The 24,797-nt window shown below is 37.8% G+C and overlaps 1 protein-coding gene across 2 annotated transcripts in view; it reads left to right on the forward strand.

Moving 5' to 3' along the window:
* Positions 1-518: 518 nt before the first annotated feature.
* LOC148949273 (uncharacterized) overlaps positions 519-24,797 on the forward strand; it is an 84,382-nt gene continuing 60,103 nt past the window's right edge. Inside the window, exons 1-3 of one of the 2 annotated variants that reach the window (XM_089093315.1) lie at positions 519-644; positions 12,263-13,075; positions 22,931-24,197. In XM_089093315.1, the coding sequence (XP_088949441.1) occupies positions 12,282-13,075; positions 22,931-24,197 (2,061 nt within the window). In that variant the 5' untranslated portion in view covers positions 519-644; positions 12,263-12,281. Of the gene's footprint in view, positions 686-12,262; positions 13,076-22,930; positions 24,198-24,797 lie in introns of both variants that reach the window. The other variant, XM_089093313.1, reaches the window with a different exon arrangement.

The following is a 24,797-nucleotide window of genomic DNA, read 5'->3' on the forward strand; positions in this document are numbered from 1 at the left end:
AAATACTTTAAGGAATTAATATCTGTATATGCATTCCATGTTAATTTACTTTTTTAAAGCAAAATCCAAATTATGTTCTGGTCTTGAGAAGGTATTCTGATTGTCAACCCTACTCATGTTAATTTCTGTTTATCTTAGGTTTTACAAATTTATTGATGGTGATTTGTAGTAGTTTTAAGCTGGGAAGATTTTTTTACTCTGCTCATTTTAGTTTTAATGAAGCTCTTTACTTTTCATAGAAACAATTATTTTGTGAAAAAAGTTGTTTATAATAATTACGTATAATGTAAACAACGCATTGCATAATATAAAAAACGTATTAGATTCGTTTCGTCTGTGGTAGCACCCACGTAGCCCTCTTTTTCAGAAAAATAGCAGGACTTTAAAGAAAGACGACAGCACCGGCAATCTGTGGTGATTTAAAAACTAATTTAAACACTAAATAAGGATGTTCATGGAAGAAAGAAGAATGGTGGTACCAGACGATTTACTAAGTAGTGAAAGATCTTCAAATTTATATTCAAGTTCATAAGACATTAACCGAATTAATACACTATAGTGAAATATGTCAGTTTGATTCAGAAGAAGGAAAGCCTCTCAAGTCCTCAGGGAAGAGGGGAGGATTCTACGTTCATCATCATCAAGTGAGTAACTGGTTAAAATGGAAGGTTTAATCAGCGTTTAAGTGAGTATTTTCTTCATCTAAGTTGTTTTTGATTGAATAAAAGCGATAAAATGTAATGGCCCAGAATTCTGGGCAATGGGACACATCTTCATTGCATGGTTTAGCCTAGGCCACCTGGCCAGGCCCTATTATTACTTTTCCTAGGACATTTTGTAAGGCAAGTTTTTTTCTTTACCTTAATTCACACTTTGCTAATAAAAACAAGCATAACTAAAAAAAGGATGCTGCTCTTGAGAGCAATACAGTTTTTAACTAATTTTGGGGAAGGTGCCCAATGGATATTCTTTGAAAAATTACATTCTATAGAGTGTACAAATAATATCCAGCTACACTTTGTATCTATATAAAATATCATGCTAGACAGATAATAACAATTTTAAGACTCTTACACCTTTACCTCAGGGTGACCAGACATCCCACATTAGGCCCGTTTTTTAGCACTAAGATCTTACATCTAAGATCCTACATCTTTCTGCAAAGATTATTGTTTTTCAACTCATCTTTGTTCTAAGATCTTACAGTTCGCTGATGTTGACAAAATATGTGAAAGACGCCATCTTTCTGCCATATAGAATGATGAGAAAACTTTGATGATCTACTCGTCATTTTTCTCAGACCGCTGATCAGAGCAGAATGATGAAAGACATTTGAACAAAAACAACAAAAGATGCATGATCTTTGTTCAAAGAATTCACTTTTAAGCGTTTTCTAACAAAAGATGTAAGATCTTAGCACATTGATGAGTGAAAAAACAGGCCTATTGTGTGGGACAGTCCCAGATTCCAAAACCTTGCCCTGCATTCAAAAACATTCTGCAAAATGTCCTGCTTTTTTAAAACAATTCAAAAAATTCAAACATTTTTAGGTTAAAAAAAAATAGAATTACTTTCATAAGTTTAATATTTTTTTTCCATATATTCATAAATATGTTTTAATCTCAATGAAAATGTTTTGATAAAAGCAGACACAGGATTTGCCCTATCGCTATTAAGTGTGATTTATTGTACTATAAGGTAAACCCCTAGCCAAGATGCTTGTGGCAGCTTGCCTTGGTTGCCCTCCCTGCCCTTGAATGGCTCTGAATTCAAAGTAGGCAACGTTTATGCCATAATGAAAAAGGGATTCAAAAGAGATTTAGTTGGAGTTGGATGTTCTGCTGATGTTGCCAACAATTCTCTTAAAAATTCCTGTAACTTATTGCCAGTTATTTGAACCACTCAAAAACTATTTCATCAGTAACAAAAGTCCAGCAGCCTTAGTAACATTTTTTACAGATCCTACATCTGAAATTTATCTACTCTTCATTCACAATCAAGCTGCAATTTTTCAATCTGCTATTAAAAACATGGAACACAATAAAACAACAATAACAGAAGTGGGAAAAGAGTCGAAAAATTTACTTTTGAAATTCAATTTGAGAGCTGAGATGAAATTTATTCCAACTATCTTAAGAAAAATGATCAGCAATGTTTGTGAAACAAGTGGAAATCAATGGACCACTGGATTGTTTACAAAAACATTTGTAATTTCTATGAAAACATTGTTAATTACTTGGAAAAGTATTTAGCATACCTCACTGAGTTCAATTGCTCCCAATGGATTTTAATGAAAGCACCACTGGAATGGTCAGACATTGGTGATTCCATTGACTTGTACCACAAATACACAAATGACATGACACTTGATGAGTCCGAGATGTTCAATGAGTTCATTTACACCCAGAATTTCTGTAATGCAACCAAAATGGAAACATGGTCTGAGGAAGAAATGCTGTTTTGATTTGGGTGGAAATATTTGCATTTTTTGAAAAGGAATTCATTCCATTCAACAATTTAGTCTTACTTGTAGAGTTTTTCATAAGTCTGCCTGGCACAAATGCAGCTTTAGAAAGAGTTTTTTCTTTGATAAATAACTTTTGGACTGATGAAAAATCACAATTGGAACTGGACACACTGAAATCTTGTGTGTTTGTCAAGTTTAATGGAAAGAAACTGTGTGATGAGTTTAAGAAGGAAATCAAAAACAATGTTGTATCTCTAAAAAAGGTGCATTCATCAGCCAGGTATGATTAAAATAAAAATATAATGACATAAGAGAATAAAAGTTTAAGAAAAATTTTTGAGTGTTTTTATGAAACCACACACACTTCCTACTCCTTCCAGCACTCTTCAAATTTTGGTATGTCCTGCATTGGGTCTGAGAAAATCTGGTCACCCTACTTACCTACCTAGCTGAATATTTGATTGTCTATGCAATATACAGAATATCTACCTAGTTGGATAATAACATGGCTTTGTATTCAGGATGCATATCCAAATAGGCAGATAAGAAGATTCTCTAAGCAGTTTGGGGTTAATATCCAACTAGCCAGATAATTCATTTCTCTTAGGCACAGCATGAACATCTAACTAGGTGGATAATACCAAGTCTTAACACTCCTGATATATATCCAGCTAGGAGGATAAGTAAATTCTGGAATACCACCAGATGGCTAATTTGACAGTGGTATATATATACAAATCTTTAATTTAGCCAACCAGTATTTTAAAATGTGTAGAATAATCCTAGTTATCACATTTTGAAAGGGGAGAGCCTTTATCTTCACTTTTTTCCTTGTTTTTCCAGTTTTTCTAAGAAATTCATGGATTTCTTAGGACCTATATATTCACAGAATATATACCCCCACCCCTCCTAATGTGCAAATATATACCTAGAGTAACATCCTAATCTAAATATAACAATCTAAATATAACAACCATTTGCATCAAAAATGAACTTTACTTCAATATTAGCCATGTGGTGGATGTCTGTAAATTCCATTATACAGTTTTGGGATAATATCCAACTAGCCAGATAAATTGTTTCTCTAAGGCACAGCAAAAGTATCTAACTAGGTGGATAATAATGTAGCTTAGTGTTTCTTAATATATCCAGCTAGGCAGATAAGAAGATTTTCTAATCAGTTTGGGGTTAATATCCAACTAGCCAAATAAATTGTTTCTCTTAGGCAGAGAGAATATCTACCTAGTTGGATAATAATGTTGCTTAGTGTTTCTGATATATATCCAACTAGGAGGATAAGTAAGTTCCATTATACAGTTTTGACATAATATCCAACTAGCCAGATAAATTGTTTCTCTTAGACACAGCAAGAATATCTAACTAGGTGGATAATAATCTAGCTTAGTGTTTCTGATATATATCAACTAGGCAGATAAGAAGATTCTCTAAGCAGTTTGGGGTTAATATCCAACTAGCCAGATAAATGGTTTCTGTTAGGCAGAGAGAATATCTACCTAGTTGTATAATAATGTTGCTTAGTGTTTCTGACATATATCCAACTAGGCAGATAAGAAGATTTTATAAGCAGTTTGGGGTTAATATCCAACTAGCCAGATAATTCATTTCTCCTAGGCACAGCATGAACATCTAACTAGGTGGATAATACCAAGTCTTAACACTCCTGATATATATCCAACTAGGAGGATAAGTAAATTTCGTTGGGCTATGCAGTTTTGGGATAATATCCAAGTAGCCAGATAAATTGTTTCTCTTAGGCACAGCAAGAATATCTAACTAGGTGGATAAGAGCTGAGATCTTCTGATATATATTTAACTAGGCAGGAAGTTTTTTAACCACCTAGTTGGATTAATATCAGAAGGGCTAGGACAAAGTGTTATCCACAAAGTTAGATGCTCATGCTATGTCTAGGAGAAAAAATTGTCTGACTAGTTGGATATTATCACTAGTTTGAATGAAGAATTTACTTACCTGTCTAGGATATATATATATATATATATATATATATATTATATATATATATATATATTATATATATATATATATATATATATATATATATATATATATATATATATATATATATATATATATATATATATATATATATATATATATATATATATATATATATATATATATATATATATATATATATATATATATATATATATATATCAGAAGCATTAAGTTAAAGTTTTATCAACCTAGTTAGAGATACTAAGTTGGCTCTCATGCTTTATTGTATTTGGCTAGCAAGATAAAACTATTTTTCTTTTAAATTTTAATTATTTTACTAGTTGGATAATTTCTTATTTGCTTAAAAGGATTTTTCAGATAGCTAACTAGTTGGATAATTTTGGCAATAACTAAGTATGGTTGGATATTATTTTTACATTCTATAGAATAGAAATTTTTAGATATTATCCACTGGGTATACTCCCCTAATTTTGACCTTATACCAGTGTTTTAGCTCAACCCAATCCAAAAACAAGTAGGAGAGGTAAAAAAATAAAGTATATTGGATATAGATATGGTTTTGAAATAACTATAAATAAGTAGCTATATCAAATAATTCTTTAAATTAAAAATGCACATGGCAGCCACAAACTACTTCTTCTAAAGTTTTGTCATTGCTCAAATCTCAGATGTGGTTATTGTAGCATTATGTGATGCCTTGCTCTTATGCTTCTGATTGTGCACAAGCTTGCTATTATGTGCTTATTTGCCTTGATACGCTTATGCTTGATTTGCTTATAGTGTTCTTTACTTTAGGTGCCTGGGTTTTAAATAAAGATTTATCTGGAGTGAAATAAGGTCCATGCTGGAACTGTTCTGCTTGGCATCAGTGATGGTAATTTGAAACAACACTGTGTTATGGGCCCAGTGAGACTGTCCCACTTATATTTTCATGGCTTGTTGTTCCATTCTTATCAAGTTTCGACTTGAAGAAGGCACTAGTGGGTGTGGTCATGGTTTCATCTTGAAGGTTGTTCCAGTTGTTGGAAACATGCTTGGTAAATATTTTTTGGCACATTCTGGTCTTCACTCTTTGCTTTGCTAGCTTCTGCAAGTGTCCTCTAGTGTTGTGTTGACCTCTATGTTTTGCAAGGAGGGTGTTGTTTGGTTGACTATTATTTTTGTAGGTCAGCATCATATCACATCTTCAACATCTGAAGACCAGTGTTGGTAGTTTTAGGTGCTTCAGTCTCTTATCATACTGCATATTTTGCAGACCTGTGATGCATTTGCTGGCACATCTTTGAACTCCTTCAGTTTTTCTGGTGTCATGCTTGTAGGAGGTGGAGGTTCCAAAATCCAAAAACAGCCTAACATTAGCCTCCTAAAGTGTCTGGAAGACAGTACAGGAGCAGCTGGTGATAGTGCATTTCAGCAGGCCTTGACTTAAGTTAGCTTTTGACACTGCTTGTTGCCAATGCCTTTGGAACTTCAGTTGCTGATCAAAAAGTGCTCCCAAGTCTTGGTCTTCATGACTGGTTTGTAGCTGAATATCAGACTGCAACTTCTTGTCATGCATGGTATACTGGTGGTGAGGATTGTTGTTGCCAAAATGGAGGACACTGCATTTATTGATGTTGAACTCTAGCAGCCATTTGTTTGTCCACTTCTGGATTCTCGGGAGGTCTGATTGTAGGCTTTGTTGAACAGCTGGTCCATAAGTTTGGAGTCCTCAGCATAAAGTGTGATGTTATTTGTGGCTTCCTTTGTCATATCATTTATGTAAATGAGGACAAGGGTGGGACCTAGGATAGTACCCTGAGGAACTCCACTGACAATGTCACATGGTTTGGAGAGCACTTTATCACCATTATTGGTGAAAAGTTGGACCTGCTGCTCTCAGTCTGTCAAGAAATTCATCACCCACTCTACTACAACAGTATGGATGCCAACTGTCAATAATTTGGTCCTAAAGTGTCCGTGGGGCACCTTGTTGAATACTTTGGCAAGGTCAAGCAAATTAAGGTCAACAGGGACTCCCCTCACAAGAAGGTCAGTAATGATATTGTAAGTTTCAAGTAAGTTTGTCTCCACTGAATTCCCCAGAAGGAAGCTGTGCTGGTCTGGTGACAGTTTACTGTTGGACAGAAGATGTGTCAGAATTTTGGCATTCACAATGCATTCCAGCGTCTTTGCTACAGCTGAGGTAAAGCTGATCAGGTGATGATTCTCAGCATTTGTCTTGTCACCTTTCTTGAATATTGGTGTAATGTGAGATCTTCCAATCCAAAGGTACAGTCTTTGAGTCAAGGGACTTCTGAACTATTTGACATAGTGGAATTGAGATCTCATTAGCCAGTTCTTTTAGGAGCCTTGGATGGCTGTTATCCAGTCCTGCTGACTTGTTAACATCTAGTGCTTCAAGTCACTTTGTGATGGACCTCAGAAAAATCTTGATAGGTGGCATAAGGTTTGGTAAACTCTACACTGGACTGCTGGGGAGAGGACTGTCAGGTTCATTGGTAAACACTGATGCAAATTTCTTGTTGAGTAACTTAGCAATTTCTTGCATTTCAGTAACTTCCATACCACCAGATTTGTTAAGCTTCTTTATTGAATGTCTAATATGATGTTTGCTAGATATGTAGTTCCAGAACCTTTTGAGGTTTTTCTTGCTATTGTCTGCAAGATTAGACTCAAAGTTTGAATAGAGTTGTTTAGTGAGATTTGTGGTTTGTTTTGAGCCTTTGCAAACTTCTCATAGTGATCATCTTTCCCCATTTTGTGGTTCTTTCATTTGCTTTGTTAAGGAGGATTGCTTTTCTAAGATAAAATTCTAGTTTAGCTTGTTTAGCTATTTAGGACTCCAGCTATACATAAGGAAACATATTAAGAAAACAATCCATGCTTCATAATATTTAGAATAATCCTAGTTAACACATTTTGCAGGGAGAGAACATTTACGTCACTTCTTTCACTGTTGTACAAATGTTTTTAACAAGTTTCTGAAAAATAAACATGAATTTGACTAAATTTTTCCATTTTCAAATATTCTATATATCTTATGAAACACTCTCTCTCTCTCTCTCTCTCTCTCTCTCTCTCTCTCTCTCTCTCTCTCTCTCTCTCTCTCTCTCTCTCTCTCTCTCTCTCTCTCTCTCTCTCTCTCTCTCTCTCTCTCTCTCTCTCTCTCTCTCTACTGGAAGTGGATTTTTCTTCTTTTTTATTGTAAAGCAGCCCAGACGGCTGAAAGAGTCGGGACACCTGCCTCAATATGAATACGCCAACGTTGGTGATTCTACTTTTGAGACACTCCTATTCTTTGCAAAAACTCCCCTTGCCTCGAGCAGCTATGTGAAGAAATTAATATGAGATTTCCTAGCCACCAAGCTACAGCATTCCAAGTCCAACTTCTGTTCCCACGATTTTATTGGATATGCTATTTTACCTGAGGTTATGACAAGAGATGCAAAAGTATAAGCAGTTCTGTTTCTCTGAGAATAGCCTTCCTTGCTGAGCTAATTATCTGGCAAGTCAAATGGAGGTCTATAGGCGAGTATCATCATCCTGATAAAGTTTCTGAAACTCTTGGTGCATATGGCATCTGCTTTTTTCCAATTGTCCCATAATTCTTTGATTTTATTGTGTTACCATGACATCTGCAGAGTGTTCATTTTGCATGCTAAAGCAGATTAGAACAAACCTGAAAAAATCAGACAGGAGAGGGCAGGTTGAATGGTCTTGTACACATGTCTCTGAATTACAATATCAAGGTGGATTTTTTTTTTATTATTAGCATAGTAATAAATAAGATCTAAAAGGGGACTATGACAGTAATATATTTAGTTTCTGGTAAGTTTCTGGACTTCTGGTAGCCTTTAGCCGGCGTGTCTCCCCAAAAAAGAAAAGTAAATACGACACTAAGGGCCACATTAGTAATTATTATATACTACCACGCCAAAAATTCAAGATAGACAGATATATGTATGAAAATACTAAATTTTTCAATTATGTATTTACTTACTTAAAGCTCTTGCTCGGCAGCATCGCCAGTGTAGAGGGAACCAGTCGTCAGCGCCGTCAGTCTTCTCCAGAGTGGTCGGTTCAGGGCGAGGGTTGTCGCTTCAGCCTGGTTGATGTTTCTGGAGGCGAGCCGATCATGGATAACGTCCGCCCATCTGGTGCGTGGTCTTCCCCTTGGACGCCTCCAGCCGTTTGCAGCTGGGTCGAAATCAAAGATGAACCGGGAGGATGTTTGGGCAGGTAGACGGAGCAGATGACCATACCAACGCAGCGAGCGAGACTCAAGCTGCTCGGACAGGGGTGGGAGTTTGAAGGACCTGAGGATTTCCGAATTTCGTACCCTTTCGAACCATCGGGAGCGTTCGATTTTTTGGAGGTGTTTCGTCTGGATGGCATCTACCTTCAGCGTCTGTGTCTGAGTCAGCGACCAAGTCTCTGCAGAATAGAGCATCACGCTGGCAATCGAAGCAGAATATATTCGTGCTTTGGTGGGGCGGCTGATCTGGGGTTTATGGAAGACTGTTTTTAGAAGGCGACCAAAGACAGAGTTTGCTTTTGCTGCTCTTGCTGATATTTCGGCATCTAGGCTTCCGTTTGAGCAGACAATTGAACCAAGGTAGGTAAACTGCTTGACTACCTCTACAGTTTGGTCACAAATTTCCACAGATGACAGGGGATTGGATGGCGTTTTCTCAACGGGCATTATCTTGGTCTTCGACCAATTTATTTTCAGACCGAGTTTATCAGCGGCAGAGGCCAGTGTTTCCAGTGTAGATTTGAGGTCACTAATGTTTTTGCATATTAGCGTCACGTCGTCGGCAAAGTCGACGTCTGAAAGAACTTCCAGCAAAGCCTATGCCAAACGACTGCACCTGCTGTGTTTTATTCAGGATGTGGTCTATTACACAGTTAAAGAGCTCAGGTGCAGCAGCACATCCTTGCCGGACACCATTTTTAATTTTGAAATATCCAGAAGGCCGTCCATTTACGATCACTGCACTTTCAGTGTTGTTATACAGCTCTTTGAGGAGACGGACGATTTTCGCGGGTACGCCAGCAGACTGGAGGATTAGCCATAGTGACTGCCTATTGACAGTGTTGAAGGCAGATCAAAAATCGACAAAGGCAATGTACGCCTTCCTCTTATATTCAAGAGTTTTCTCTACTAGCTGTCTAATCGTATGGATTTGCTCGGTGGTGGACCTGCCTGGCATGAAGCCAGCTTGCTGGGGGAAACGGAGGGCTTGGAGGTAGCTTGTTGCCCTTTTGAGAAGCAGCATAGTAAAGAGCTTTCCAGGAAATGAGAGTAAAGTTATGCCACGGTAATTGCCACATTCTGCTTTGCTCCCCTTCCTCTTGTATATTGGTACAAGTAGGCCCTTCCTCCCGTCAGAAGGGATTTTTCAGAGTGCCACAGAAGGTTAAATAGCATTTGTAGCCAGAGGATCATGGCTGGACCCCCATTTTTAAGGAATTCCGATGTTAGGCCACATATTCCTGGCGCTTTGTTATTCTTTAGCTTGCAGGTGGCAGCTTTTATCTCCTCCTCTGTAAATTCAGGACCATCAGGAGCAGGTATGGTAGTAGCCGCAGCAGCCGCTAGCTCGTGGTCCGTCTGGTCTGGTGGATCTGAGTTGAGCAGTTTCTCAAAGTGGTCCTCCCACTGGCGGAGACATTGTGATTGGTCGTAGATATTCTCACCGCTAGCGCTTCGAAGGTATGGCGTAGTTTGAGTGTGCTGACCTGACAGCTCACGTAGAATCTTGTAGGTGGCTCCACTGTCCTTTTTCTTGGCGGCCTCTTGCAGTTCGGATGCCTTGCTGTCAATAAAAGCCTTGGGTTCTTTATGCAGCATGGAATTGCGCTCTCTGTTTAGCAGTCTGTATGTAGCCATGTCCCCGCCAAGACGTGCTTCTCGCCTGAGCTCTATGATGGCAAGAGAGTGATTACTAATCCAGTCCTTCTTCTTCCGTTGCCTCATTCCAACAACGTCAGTTGCTGCCGCAAGAGTGTTCTCTTTGAAGGACTTCCATGCAACTTCACTATCATCGCATTGGCCGAGGACCTCAAATCTGTCGGATATCTCCACATGGTACCGCTCAGCCAGAGCGGGGTCCTGTTGGATGCGACCGGCATCAATTTTCCGAGAAGACTGGCTGTTATTCATAGCTTTGAGGCGGAGCTTAATTTTGGCTGCTACCAGCCGGTGGTCGGTGTTCGCGAGCTCAGCGCCACGGTAGGTGCGACAATTCTGGACAGACGACAGCCATCGTCGACGTACGATTATGTAGTCGAGCATCTTCTTTGTTGATCCATCATTGCTATACCAGGTGTACTTGGCTATATTTGGTCTCTGGAACCATGTGTTCGCAATCGTTAGATTGTGGGCCAGACAACAATTCAGCAGCCTCTCTCCATTATTGTTTAGGCTATCCACTGTAACAGGTCCAACAGCGAGATCCCACAGGCCTGATTCGTTTGAAACACTTGCATTCAAGTCTCCTAGGAGGAGGAGGTAGTCATGGGGAGGTACAGAAGATAGTTCAGAACTAAGCAGGCTATAGAAATCGTCTTTGTCTTCTTCATCAGCGTCGTTTGTGGGGCATAGCACGTAATGACAGTTATTTTGCCGTGCTTCCCATCGAGTCTTGCGGTCAGGAGTCTAGGCGATACTGGTGTGAATGACAGGAGGGCCCTACGTGCAGCACTGTTCAGTACTAGGCCAACGCCTCCTCTTCTTTGCCTACCGCCAGACCATAGCAATGTGCATCCTTCACCTATGTCCTCTTCACCATGTCCAGGGAGGTGGGTTTCGGTGACTCCAGCTATTGTGACTTTATATTTTTTTAGTTCTTTTGCTAAAAGAAGCTTCGAACCGGGTTGGTTCAGCGTCAGGACGTTCCAGGTGGCCACATCGGTGCCACCTTGGTCAACGATGTTCAGAGGGGATCGTCCTTGGGCGGTCCAGGCTGAATTATATCTGATTCTATTCGTAGCAATAAGGGTTTCGGGAGGAGGGCTGCCAACCCAACCGTCCCTAGGTGCATTTGGTTCCCCGGTGGCTAGCCGGATATCCAGAGGCACGTGGAGGGTCGTTCATCATGCGCCAAATTGCATGGGAACTATCTCCGGACGAGCACCACTACCTCATGTGGAGGGGGCAACATGAGTCCTGGAGGGGGCAAGACAAAGGCTCCCTGGGAAAGGTTCCAGTAACTCTTGGAGGGATACCTAATGGCACCTGCTATGCTCAAACTCTGTTCACTAGGTCTTCATCCAGAAGATGACCACCAACAGTGATAATTGGTGGAAAAAATGTATATAATAGTTTAAATGTGATATTTTGCTTTTAACTTTTCTTTGAAAATCTATTTTTTGGGATTTTTTTTCTAATTAATGTTAAGAACAAGGAGAAGAAACTGAATTTATTCTATGACTGCGCTATGTATCTTAGATATAAATAAAGCTTGTGAAGGATAAAAAAACCAGTAATTAAGTCAATGTAAAGGCTAAAAAGTATACAGTTTTTAAGGAAATACGATACAACAGATAAATGTGTATCTAAGATTTAAACAAAAATACTGGTTTTTCCATTTACTGATATCTTTTCAATTAAATGCCTGGGACTTCTCTGGGTCATATTGAAAACTTCACATGGAAGAAACCTTGACCAGACTTCATATAAAATGTTGTATGTGATATAAGAACTGTGATACTATGTCTGATATGTGTTTATCTATGCACTTGTTGATTCATCCTCTGCCAAATAGATGTATTTGTCTCTTCTTTTTCAGATTTGGTTAAACCTCCAGGATGGAATGTAAAACATGTCAAAAACAGCTATTTGCTGTCAAGGATGTTATTTTTTATAAGCAAGAAGAAAGCCAGATTCATCTTTCATTAAAACCTGAAACTCGGAGCACTGTTGAACATCAATCTTTGACCTATAGCAAAGGGAAAAAATTTACTGATGTGAACTGCAAGCACTGTTCCAAAACTATTGGCAAAGAGCTCCCCTACGGTCCAAACAGTGCACTTTTTGTTACTTTTGGTATCGAAAAAGTCCTTTTGATGCACAGACAGTTACCATCAAAGTCAACATGGCGTACAAGTATGAATCGTTTCCCTGAAATTGAAGTAAGAAATGCAAATCAATTCTTTGGAAACCCTTTTGTTGTTACTCCTGTTTCTAAACAAAAGAGTTTAGCTAAATCTATACAATATCCAGATCCGAAGAACTTGGAAAATTTCAGCTGGTATATGCCCGAAAGTGATAAAGTTCCCAGAGACTATCAAATACAATGCTACGTTGAATCCTTGCTACGTGACCTTGTAGTTGTTATTCCAACAGGTGCTGGGAAAACTTTAGTTGCAGCAATGTTAATGAAGAAAATGAGGCAGCTGAATCCTGACCATTTGGTGTTGTTTGTTGTTGATCGGGTACCACTAGTGTTTCAGCAAGGAGAAGCTATTGAAATTGAATCAGGATTAAGAATGTGTCGAATATGTGGAGAAAATAAGTCACCAAGAATCATACGACGACTCCAAGGTGGAGCTTTTGATGGACTTGTTTGCACAGCGGGAGCTTTGATAAGTTGTCTTCGTAGGTGTGTATCCTAGATATATACTTATGTGTATATGCTATTTATTTATTTTGTTTGATTTGAGCTTTTAATCACAATAATCCCTGACCTGAGTCATTTTGTATATAATGTGTTGTTTTTTTGCTGTTTGTCCTTGATGCTGGCTATTCAAGTAAGGGTTCATCCTCATTCAAATGCATGCTTACTGCAGTGCTAATAAATAAGTTATTTTACTTTTGCATTCCTTTTACTAAATATTCACGTATATGTATATATATATATATATATATATATATATATATATATATATATATATATATATATATATATATATATATATATATATATATATATATATATATATATATATATATATATATATATATATATATATATATATATATATATATATATATATATATACAAGTTTATTTACCCACCATATACAAAAGATTATAGTGGAGCAAGGACAAATAAAAGGAAAAAACTAAATACATCAATAAAAAGCAACACTTAAGTTATTATTGGAGAAAAACGCTGTCTTCTCAGTATTACTTTTATCATAGACTCCTCATGGATTCTCGACCATTCTTTGACTGGATACGTAATTCCAAATTTTTCAAGACGGGAATTTCTGTGCCGCTTGTGAATAAACAACAGCAACTTTGCGCATCTAAAATAGCACTTATTAATTTTTTCTATGTCACTTTCGGCAAATAGATGAGCCGCACCGGCGAAATAAATGACGGGATGTTGGCAAACTGAGTGATAAATAGAAGCAAGTGATTTCCTGTAGTATCGTCCCCAAGTTGGAACAACAATACCGTAAGCACGTTTAATGGTGGTGATTCTTATGAAAGGGATGCTCGTATAAATTTCAGAGAGGGCTCATTTGATTGGAAATTGAAAGTTCTAGTTCACTTTTTAAGAGTCAAAAGATATCCGAGGGTAACTAGACTTTTTTTAAATGGCCATTTAATTAAAAATAGTTCCAAGGTCAGATAACAAAAACTCCTGTGTTGACGCAACCCCCCAGGGCCCGGAGGCAGGCGTTGTAAATAATGCCCTGGGGGCATATATGGTTTTTATGGAAGAGATGGTCGTATATACTTCGGACAGGGTTAATTTGATTGGAAAGTTCTCGTTCACTTTTGAGAGTCAAAAGAGATTGGAGGGCAACTACCCCCCCCCCCACGCCCTAAATACATCAGATAAAAAAATTGAGATAGACATTTTGTTAAAAATAATTCAAAGTTCAGATAACAGAAACTCCGTTGTCGACACAGCCCCCCAGGGCCTTGTGGTAGGCGTTGTAAGCTATGCCCTGGGGGCATATATGGTTGTTATGGAAGGGTTACTCATATAAACTTCATAGAGGGCTCATTTGATTGTAAATTGAAAGTTTTAATTCACTTTTTTCAGAGGCAACGCCATAGCGTTGCCTATAGTAAAGGCCATACGATTCCCTCATTCCATCATTCGATTAGAAATCGATAGTTCTAGTGCTCTTTTTAAGGGTCAAAAGTGATTGGAAGGCAATTAAAACCCCTTCCACGCCCACCATTGTCCCAAAGGCATCCGATCAAAACTTTTAAGATGGCCATTTTGTTCGACGTAGTTGATGCCCTAGGGGCATATACGGTTTTTATAGAAAGCTTTGTCATAGAAACTTTGAAAAAGGCTCACTCGATTGGAAATTCAAAGGTTTAGGGTCCTTTTTATTATTTGAATGTGATTGGAGGGCATCTAACCCCACTCTCATGCCCACCCTTTCCTCAACACATCCAATCAGAATTTGGAGATAGCCATTTTGTTCAACGTAGTTGGAAATTCTGGAAATTAGGTCTTTGAGGATGACAACACCCCCAGAGCCCTCAGGGCAAGGGTTGTAAGCTATGACCTGGGGGCCTATTAGGTTTTTATAGAAAGTGTCGTCGTAGAAACTTCAAAAGGGCTCATTTGATTGGTAATTGAAAGTTGTAGTTCACTTTTTAAGCGTCAAAATATATCGGAAGGTAACCAGCCCCCCCCCTCCACCTTTTTCCCAAATGCATCCAATACAAATTTTGAGATAGCTATTTTGTTAAAAATAGTTCAAAGATCATGTAACAAAAACACCGGTGTCGACACAACCCCCCAGGACCCGGGGGCAGGTGCTGTAAGTTATGCCCTGGGGGCATATATGGTTCTTATTGGAGGGATGCTCGTATAAACTTCAAAGAGGGCTAATTTGATTGGAAATTGAAAGTTCTAATTCAGTTTTTGAGAATCAAAAGAGACTGGAGGGCACCTAGCCCCCCCCCCCTCCACGTCCTTTTTTCTCAAACCCATCTGATAAGAACTTTGAGATAGCCGGGGTCGACACAGTCTCCTAGGGCCCGAGGGCAGGCGTTGCAAGTTATGCCCTGCGGTAATATAGGGTTCTTACAGAAGAGATGCTCGTAGAAACTTCAGAGAGGGCTCATTTGATTGGAAATTGAAAGTTTTAGTTCAGTTTTTGAGAGTCAAAAGAGATTGAAGGACAACTAGCCCCTTTTTTCCCAAATGCATCCGATAAAAATTTTGAAATAGCCGTTAAGTTAAAATTTTTTCAAAAGTCAGATAACAAAAACTCAGATGTCGACACAACCCCCCAAGGCCCGGGGGCAGGCGGTGTAAGTTATGCCCTGGGGCATATACGGTTCTTGTGAAAGCGATGCTCGTATAAACTTCAAAGAAGGCTTATTTGATTGGAAATTGAAAGTTCGAGTTCACTTTTTAATAGTCAAAAGAGATCCAAGGGCAACTAGCCCCCCCCCCCCCGTTCTTTTTCCAAACCGATCTGATGGACATTTTGAGATAGACATTTTGTTTAAAAAAATAGTTCAAAGGTCGGATAAGAAAAGTTCCGGCGTCAATACACCCCCCCCCAGGGCCCAGGGGAAGGCGTTCTAAGTTATACCCTAAAGGCATGTATGGTTTTTATAAAAGGGATACTCGTATAAATTTCATAGAGGGCTCATTTGATTGGAAATTGAAAGTTTTAGTTCACTTTTCAAGAGTCAATAGATTTAAGGGCAACTGCCCCCCCCCCCTCACGCCCTTTTTTCCCAAGCCCATCCGCTACAAATTTTGAGATAGCCAGTTTTTTTAAAATTGTTCAAAAATTAGATTATAAAAACTCCTGTGTCAATACAACCCCCTCGGGCCCGGGGGGTAGGCGTTGTAAGTGTTGTCTGAGGGTGTATATGATTCATATGAAAGGGACGCTCATATGAACTTCAGAGAGGGTTCATTTGATTAAAAATTGAAAGTTCTAGTTCACATTTTAAGAGTCAAGATATCCGAGGGCAACTAACCCCTCGCCCACACACCCTTTTTCCCCCAAGCCTATCCAATAAATTTTTTAAAAGGTCGTTTCATTAGAAATAGTTCAAAGGTCAGATAAGACCCCCCAGGGCCCGGAGGCAGGCGTTGCAAGTAATGCTCTGGGGGCGTATATGGTTTTTATGGAAGGGATGCTCGTATAGACTTAGGAGAGGGTTCATTTAATTGGAAAATTCTCGTTCACTTTTTAAGAGTCAAAAGAGATCGGTAGGCAACTCGCCCCCCCTCCTTCATGCCCTAAATGCATCAGATACAAATTTTGAGATAGACATTTTGTTAAAAATAGTTCTAAGTTCAGATAACAAAATATCCGGTGTCGACACAGCTCCCCAGGGCCCGAAGGTAGGTGTTGTAAGTTATGCCCTGGGGGGATATATGGTTGCTATGGGAGGATTACTCGTATAAACTTCATAGAGGGCTCATTTGATTGTAAATTGGAAGTTTTGATTTACTTTTTTCAATAGCGTTGCCTATAAGGCCACATGACTCCAATGTTTTATTATTATTATTATTATTTATTGTTATTATTTTTTTCAAAGACGCTTCATATGGAAGGGGTCGTCGTATAAACTTCAAAGGGGTCTCATTCGATTGGAAAATCGGGAGTTTAAGTGCCTTTTTTAAGGGACAAAAGTGATTGGAAAGCAACTAACACCCGTTCCACGCCCACCATTTCCCAAAACACATCCAATCAAAATTTTGAGGTAGCCATTTTGTTCTACGTAGTTGATTTCTACGTATTTGATGCCCTGGGGGCATATAAGGTTTTTAAAGAAAGCTTTGTCGTAGAAACTTCAAAAAGTGCTCAAAACTCGATTGGAAAGTCAAAGGGCTAGTGCCCTTTTTAATAGTCGAAAGTTATTGGAGGGCATCTAACCCCCTCTGATGCCCACCTTTTCCCCTAACACATCCAATCAAAATTTTGAGATATCCATTTTGTTCAACGCAGTTGAAAGTACCGTAAATTAGGTCTTTGAGGATGACAGCCCCACAGCCCTTAGGGCAAGGGTTGTAAGTTATGCCCTGGGGGCATATAATGTTTTTATAGAAAGCTTTGTCGTAGAAACTTCAAAAAGGGCTCATTCGATTTGAAATTTAAATGGCTAGTGCCCTTATGAATAGTCGAATGTGATTGTAAGGCAACTAACACCCCTTCCACGCCCACCATTTCCCCAAAAACTTCCAATCAAATTTTGAGATGGCCATATTGTTCAACGTAGTTGAAAGTTCTAGAAATTATATCTTTGAGCAGGACATTCCCCCCACAGTCTTCAGGGTAAGGGTTGTAAGTTATGCCCTGGGGGCATATAAGGTTTTTATAGAAAATGTTGTCGTAGAAACTTCAAAAAGAGCTCATTTGATGGAAATTGAAAGTTCTATTTCACTTATTAAGCGTCGAAATATATCGGAAGGTAACCAGCCCCTCCCCCAACGCTCTTTTCTCCCAAGTGTATCCGATAAAAATTTTGAAATAGCTATTTTTTTAAAATAGTTCAAAGACCATATAACGAAAACTCCGGAGTCAACACAGCCCCCCAGGGCCCGAGGGCAGGCGTCATAAGTTATGCCCTGGCTGAATATATGGTTCTTCTGCAAGGGATGCTCGTAGAAACTTCAGAGAGGGCTCATTTGATTGGAAATTGAAAGTTCTAGTTCAGTTTTTGAGAGTCAAAAGAGATTAGAGAGCAACTAGCTCCCCCCTCCCCCACACACCCCTTCTTTACCAAATGCATCCGATAAAAATTTTGTGATAGCCATTAAGTTAAAAATTGTTTGAAAGTCAGATAACAAAAACTTAGGTGTTAACACAGCCACCCAGGGCCCGGCGGGAGATGTTATAAGTGATGCCCTGGGGCATATATTGTTTATATGAAAGGGATGCTCGTATAAACTTCAGAGAGGGCTCATTTGATTGGAAATTGAAAGTTCTAGTACACTTTTAAAGAGTCAAAAGAGACCGAAGGGCAATTAGGCCCCTCCCAACGCCCTTTTTCCCCCAAATCCTTCCGATAAAAATTTTGAGATGGCCATTTTGTTAAAAATAGTTCAAACATCAGATAATAAAAACTCTGAAGTTGACACAAACCCATTTTTTCACTTTGACGTTGTTACTTTGGTACCAGTTTTTGATACTTTGATGAACATTTGTTTTTTTTTTAAGTTTGATTTTGAACTAAGGAATTTTTAAAAACACAAAAACTTTTGCAATTAAAAAGGAACAAAAATTAATTAAAAAAAAACTTTCCGAAAAATAAGCTTTTCAAATAAAAGTAAAGGCCATTTTAAACTTAAGCTCAACATATACAAATACCTGTTAAAATTCAAACTCAAAACGACCAGAAATTACTATTAAAGAATAAATGAAACCCAAAACGAACAGAAATTAAATATACAACCGTAGCAAAAAACATACAACAAGTAATAATGTAAATGAATAAATAGATCTTAAAGCGAGTAATGCTTAAATTGAGTAATGCCCATTGTTTACATATAGTATTGGTTATTGGGACGTATACAGGCGTTTTCAGGAGGAATTTTTTTCCAGTGGGGGGTCGGAGTAGGCGTTACGAGGGAGGATCTTTCCATGGAGGATATTTCCTTGGGGGAAGGGACATTTCTATGAAGGGGGCGCCAGATTTCCCAGCATTATTTAAAAAACGATCAGAAATTAAATAAAAAAAGTTTTTTTCAACTGAAAGTAAGAAACAACATTAAAACTTAAAACGACAAGAAATTATTACGTATATGAGGGGGCTCGCCACCTAGTTAATGCCTCGCTCTTTACGCTAAAGTTTTTTTTTAGTAATGTCAAAAGAGCTATCTATTCTAATTAACCGGCCTTTTTTTAAAAAAAAGTTTTTTTTAGTACTTTCAAAAGAGCTGTCTATTCTAATTAACCGGCCTTTGTGATTCAGGGGTTTGTGATTTGAACTTTAGCGTAAAGAGCGAGGTATTGACTAGGGAGCGAACTCCTTAATATACGTAATAAAAACATACGAATATGGAAATTCGTTACGTAAGTTATTTTGTAAGTTACGTCAGAACAAAATTTCGAGAAAGCCAATTAGCCAAAAAAAGGAAAATTGATATGCGAATCAAAAATCAAAGCTGCATTAATTCAAAAAAGTTCAGAAATTGACTAAAAAAACAACAGTTTTTTTTAACTGAAAGTAAGGAGCGACATCAAAACTTAAAACGAACAGAAATTATTGCGTATATGAAAAAGACTCCCTTCCTCAACGCCTCGCTCTTTACGCTAAAGTTTAACTCTGTCTCACAACTTTATTTTTTAAGCAATAAATAACTTTATCGTAAAGAGCGAGGTGTTGAGGAGAAACAGCCCCTTTCATATACGGAATACTTTCTGTTCGTTTTAAGTTAATGTCGCTTCTTACTTTAAGTTAAATAAAATTGTTTTTTTTATAGTTTATTCAGTCATAAACTGAATATTGTTTATGACTTCAGTTCCATTTGTAGACCTCCAGAGACTGGCACCTGTTGTCAAGAGCGGATCCAGGATTTTTGTTCGGGGGGTGGGGGTTTACTAATTTTCTACTCGGTTTTCGACTAGTTTTACTAATTTTTACTAAGGTTTTTACTAATTTTCGGCTAATTTTCGACTCGGTCAAAAATTTCGGGGGGGGGGGGGGGTTCAAACCAGGTAACCACCACCCACCCACCCTGGATACGGCCTTGCCTGTTGTTAACCCTACGATCTATAGCGAGATTTTATCTGGGTCAGGAATTTTATATTTCTAGCCCTCCAGAGACTGCCACCTGTTGTCAACGGGCTAGCACTCCCTTCCAGTTTCATTTCTAAAACACTCCCACAGACTGAATATTGCTAAGTTGTTTACGAGCTCACAGCGATTTAATATTCCAAACTACCTCCAGAGACATTAATTGATGTAATATTAAAGTGGATAAAGATATTCAAGTTTTTCTCAATTACTCTGACGGGGAAACATTTGAACAAATCGACTTGGATTCAATTTGTGCTAAGCAAGGGGCTAGTGAACCTTCACGCAAGTAAGGTTGATATGATTCATCTTGCCCACTCTACAAGCCAAAATGTTGCCGACTATCTTCAAGTGATTTAGCTTCTCAATGCTTCATTTATCACCTACTCTACAAGCCAAATCGATGCCGGTCCATTTACAAGGGATTTATCATGTATTGAAGAGTTTGATTTGTTGATTTCAAAAGAATCGGAGAAGTTTGGGGATAGTATAGAAACGCCGGCTACAACTGATCAATTTTTTCACCTTTGCTTCTCTACACCTCAAGAAGATGTTATCCTTCCTAAGCTTTATTGCTGGTTATCATGTTTGGGCCCCCTCCTGTCGCACTCTAGAAGAGACGGGTCCTCACCTTATATCTCGTTGTGCGACGTGCCCGTATTCGGGGTATCCATGGGCTAGAAACTATTACATGGTTCCCTAGTTTCCCAGTAATTATTTTTTTGTCATCTATGTTGTTACATAATTCAGTAACAACCACAGGTGTTGCATTGCATATGCTATCAAAAATATCTAAATTATACATTAACATAATTATCATGTTTTTCTTTAGTTTAATGTCATGGGTGGAGAATCAGCACTTTCAATTGAAGTAAGACAATCTCGCGACAATTCAGTTCTGTCCAGTTTGTTCTTCACAGAATCGTAACTTTTATAAGATTCTAATTCTCCTGGGAGGCAAACCACAATCCCATTATAACGCGTTCCTTCATTCTGTTGTAATTTTTATTACTTTGCGATGCGTCCAGTGCGATTGATGATGTCCGTTGTTGCATGTCTTCTAACCGCGTATTTCGTTGTGCATCATTTTCGTTCGCGATTTCATTTGTTGTGATGCTTGTTGTTGCATACGTTTTAGCCTCAGATTTTGTTGTGGTTCATTTTCGTTCATCATTACCTCAGACATTTTTTTAATTATTTACCTTTAGCTGTTCAGATTCATTCGTCATCTTTCATAATTTCACTTGCTGTCATAGGTACCAAAACGATCCGATCACTCCTGGTCATTCTTTAAACGCATATGAATGTGACGTCATTCGTATGAAAATGTTTTTTTCTGAAATTAAAGCTCTAAATGAATTTTCCCAATGTCGTCACCTATATAGATCGTTTTTTCAGGCCATAAAATGTTAGTGTGCTAATTTTAAGAAAATGAAAAATGCTTTAAATTTTTCAGAAAATGTTATTTAAAATGTTATATAAAATTTTTCAGAAATTTTAAGAAAATGTTAGTGTGCTAATTTTGAAGAAAATGAAAAATGCTTTAAATTCTTTCATTTCTTCTTATTCGTAGGTACCAGAGGACCAAGCTTCACTTGTTGAAAGGAAGAACAATTTTATTAATATATTTTGCATAGCAACTTTAATGACATTTATTTTATTTGCTGTAGAAACAGAAACCATTTGGGTATTGGACGCCTGGGTATTTGCTATCATTCATATGAAATGTTTTTTTTCCGAAATTAATAAGGCCCTAAACGAATTTTCCTCTAGTCGTGACTCGCGGCCTATCTAGTTCGTTTTTTCCACAGCGGAAAACGAATAATTATTTTATTACGAACAATTTTAACAAATGAAAAATAATCGCGGAGTGAAGGTCGTTCCCTTGGTGTACAAGTTATTATTATAATTTTTCTGCCACAATGCGCAGCATTTAATGGAAAGCAATGAGAATTCAAGACTCAAACTTCACAGACATCAAACGGGAATTTCTTACTCTAAAAGCGTTGAACAAACTAGTTTATCAACAAACAAATCAGTAGTTCACTTTCTTGCCTTGCTTACTAACATAGGACATGTATTATCCTTAACCTAAGTTAGAATTTGATTAGAATCTTGTTGTGTTTGAGCATATTTTGTTTCGAACCCTAGCAAGCACTAAATAATTATAATTAACATGTAACATAAACAATAATGGCCAGAAGGTGGACCCCCACAGGACTATAGGTTGTACTTTAGGATTTACTGATGAACCTTGAAAATCGCAGAGGGGACCAGTCGTTTAAGATGGTAAAAACTAAAAGGTTGTAGTGCATTCCTATGAATAGGGTACCTTTATTTTCTAATCCCCTTGCCAAGATGTATTAATCACAAGTGTGAACTTCTTTAAGATACACATAAAAATCTTATCAAGGTAAACTCTTCTACCTAATACTGAGTAGCATCCTTCCCAGATCTTAGGCTTTTCGAAAACCTAACTGATTCATAAAAATGCGATGTATTCCTGTTTAAAAACCTTTTTTCTCACAAATTAACAATTCTTTATCACTTGAAAAATTTGGCAGCAGCAGAATCTGTCGATAATGATTGAAATCTTTTCTATATCCCTTTTTGAATAATATTATAGTTTTTGCTCTTTTAAATGAACCACTCATTTTAATTTTTGTTTAACGTACGCCTATCATGATTACTGCTCCTACTACCAATACCTACTGTTACTACCAATTCTACTATTAATACTGTTCCAACCATTCTTGAAATATCTTTTTTTTAGGCAATCGTTGAATATGTCAGAATTTTCATGCATAGTCATAGATGAGTGTCATCATGCATTTGGGAATCATGTCTATGTAGATATTTTAAAGGAGGTCAAGAGCTGTCCAGCACAATCAAGACCACGGATTCTCGGACTTACTGCTTCACCTTTTCCGATTAAGTCTGATGGAAGTCACACTCTTCGTCTGTCGAAATTTCTTGAACATTTAGAACCAGCGGTGATTTATCGTCCTTGTCTTTCATATAAACGTGAGCAAAAGGAGAGTTTTGTTACTCTTAAGATCCCCAATGAAATTCAAGCATATATTCAAGATGCCCAAAATCAATTTAACGCTTTCATTCAACCCATTCAAGCATATAGAAAAGGATTTCAAGTACTGACTAACTCGAACACGCACGTAGTGAAAGGTCAATTACGGGCTGTGAAAGACAATGTTTTTAATGACAGCTATGCTACCTATGGTTTCAAGTCTGATGAGATTGAAGGGCTTTTCGGTTTATTAGGATCAATTGAAATGTGCCGAGATATCGGGATTCAAGAAGCAGTTGCTATGTTATCAACTACCCGTGCTTCTGTTGTACCTGGCGTTCAGGATCTCATTTTACGGTATAAAAATTATCAGAATATTTCTCCAAAGATGATAGAACTCTTTGAACGTATCAGGAACCGCAATGGGACTAAAGTTCTTGTGTTTGTTATAACCAGGGAAGTATGTAGAAAGCTGTGGAAGCACTTATCAAAGGAATTTCCTGAATTAAATCCATTGGTTGTTGTTGGTCATAGCGGTCACGATGGTATGGGCTGGGAAGAACAGCGGAAAAATATATCCGAAGAATTTAGCAGAGGAGATAGTCATCTGATAATTTCGACATCAGTGCTTGAAGAGGGGATTGATGTCGCTGATTGTGGACTAGTGATTCGATATTCAAACGTTTTGTCAATAATACAGAACATACAAAGTAAAGGGAGAGCTAGACAAGACAATAGCGAATATGTGGTTTTTATTTATGAAGAAGAAGTATGCAGACATGAAGAGCTGCGGAAGAATGAAAAGCAGTTGGATGAACTGCTGCAAGAATTATCCTCCCAGAATGGCTTACCTTCATTGAAAGCTTGTAACATTATTCAGGAGTTGAAAAAGATAGATCAGTCTTTATCTGGAACTGCTTTGGCAAAAAAGCATCAAAATAAAGAAGAAGACCTAACGTGCCTAGTTAGACTGGTCATTCACTGCAATCAAGATGTAAACCTACAAAATCTTGAGGTGAACATAGCCTTTTTTCTATAGGCTAATATTTTTTATTTTTAATCAAAAATTAAAAATGAAATTGATTTTGAGTATTTTGGAATCCTCATGTTTTGGCTTTCTGGCAAACTTCTCAGTCTTTGATATGTGTTTAGTATTCAAATCGATCGTTAAACACGAGTCATGTTTTAGTCCGTCAGATTTAATTATTGATAATACATCAATACATTTTATGATAACTGAACTACACAAAACTTTGTTATGTTAGATGTAAATTTCATGTAATTGCTTAATAACTTTTTTGAACTATATCCAGTTATTTTACATGGAGGCATTCTTCTGAAATATTTTTTGCGGGTAAACTCCCTCCTCCTCCTTTCCATTGATGTTTAGTTATAGCGGCCTGAAAAATTGTTTGTGCCATTTATGCTTTCACTTTAGTTTTTTTTGTTACATCATAAATCCCCACTGATGTCCCTTCGCCTGTAAAGGAGGGGCCAAGACACACGTGTCAATTAAACACTAACTCAGAAAAAAAAGATTTCGAGGTCACTCAGCCAAAAGAGGTAAATAAATAAGTAAAAAAAAACCGCTAAATAGACTCCAAGGCCGTATCCA

Source organism: Artemia sp. Qi Xiang Cuo, chromosome 8 (assembly GCF_049724085.1).
Source record: "Artemia sp. Qi Xiang Cuo chromosome 8, ASM4972408v1, whole genome shotgun sequence".
Classification (NCBI taxonomy): Eukaryota; Metazoa; Arthropoda; class Branchiopoda; order Anostraca; family Artemiidae; genus Artemia; species Artemia sp. Qi Xiang Cuo.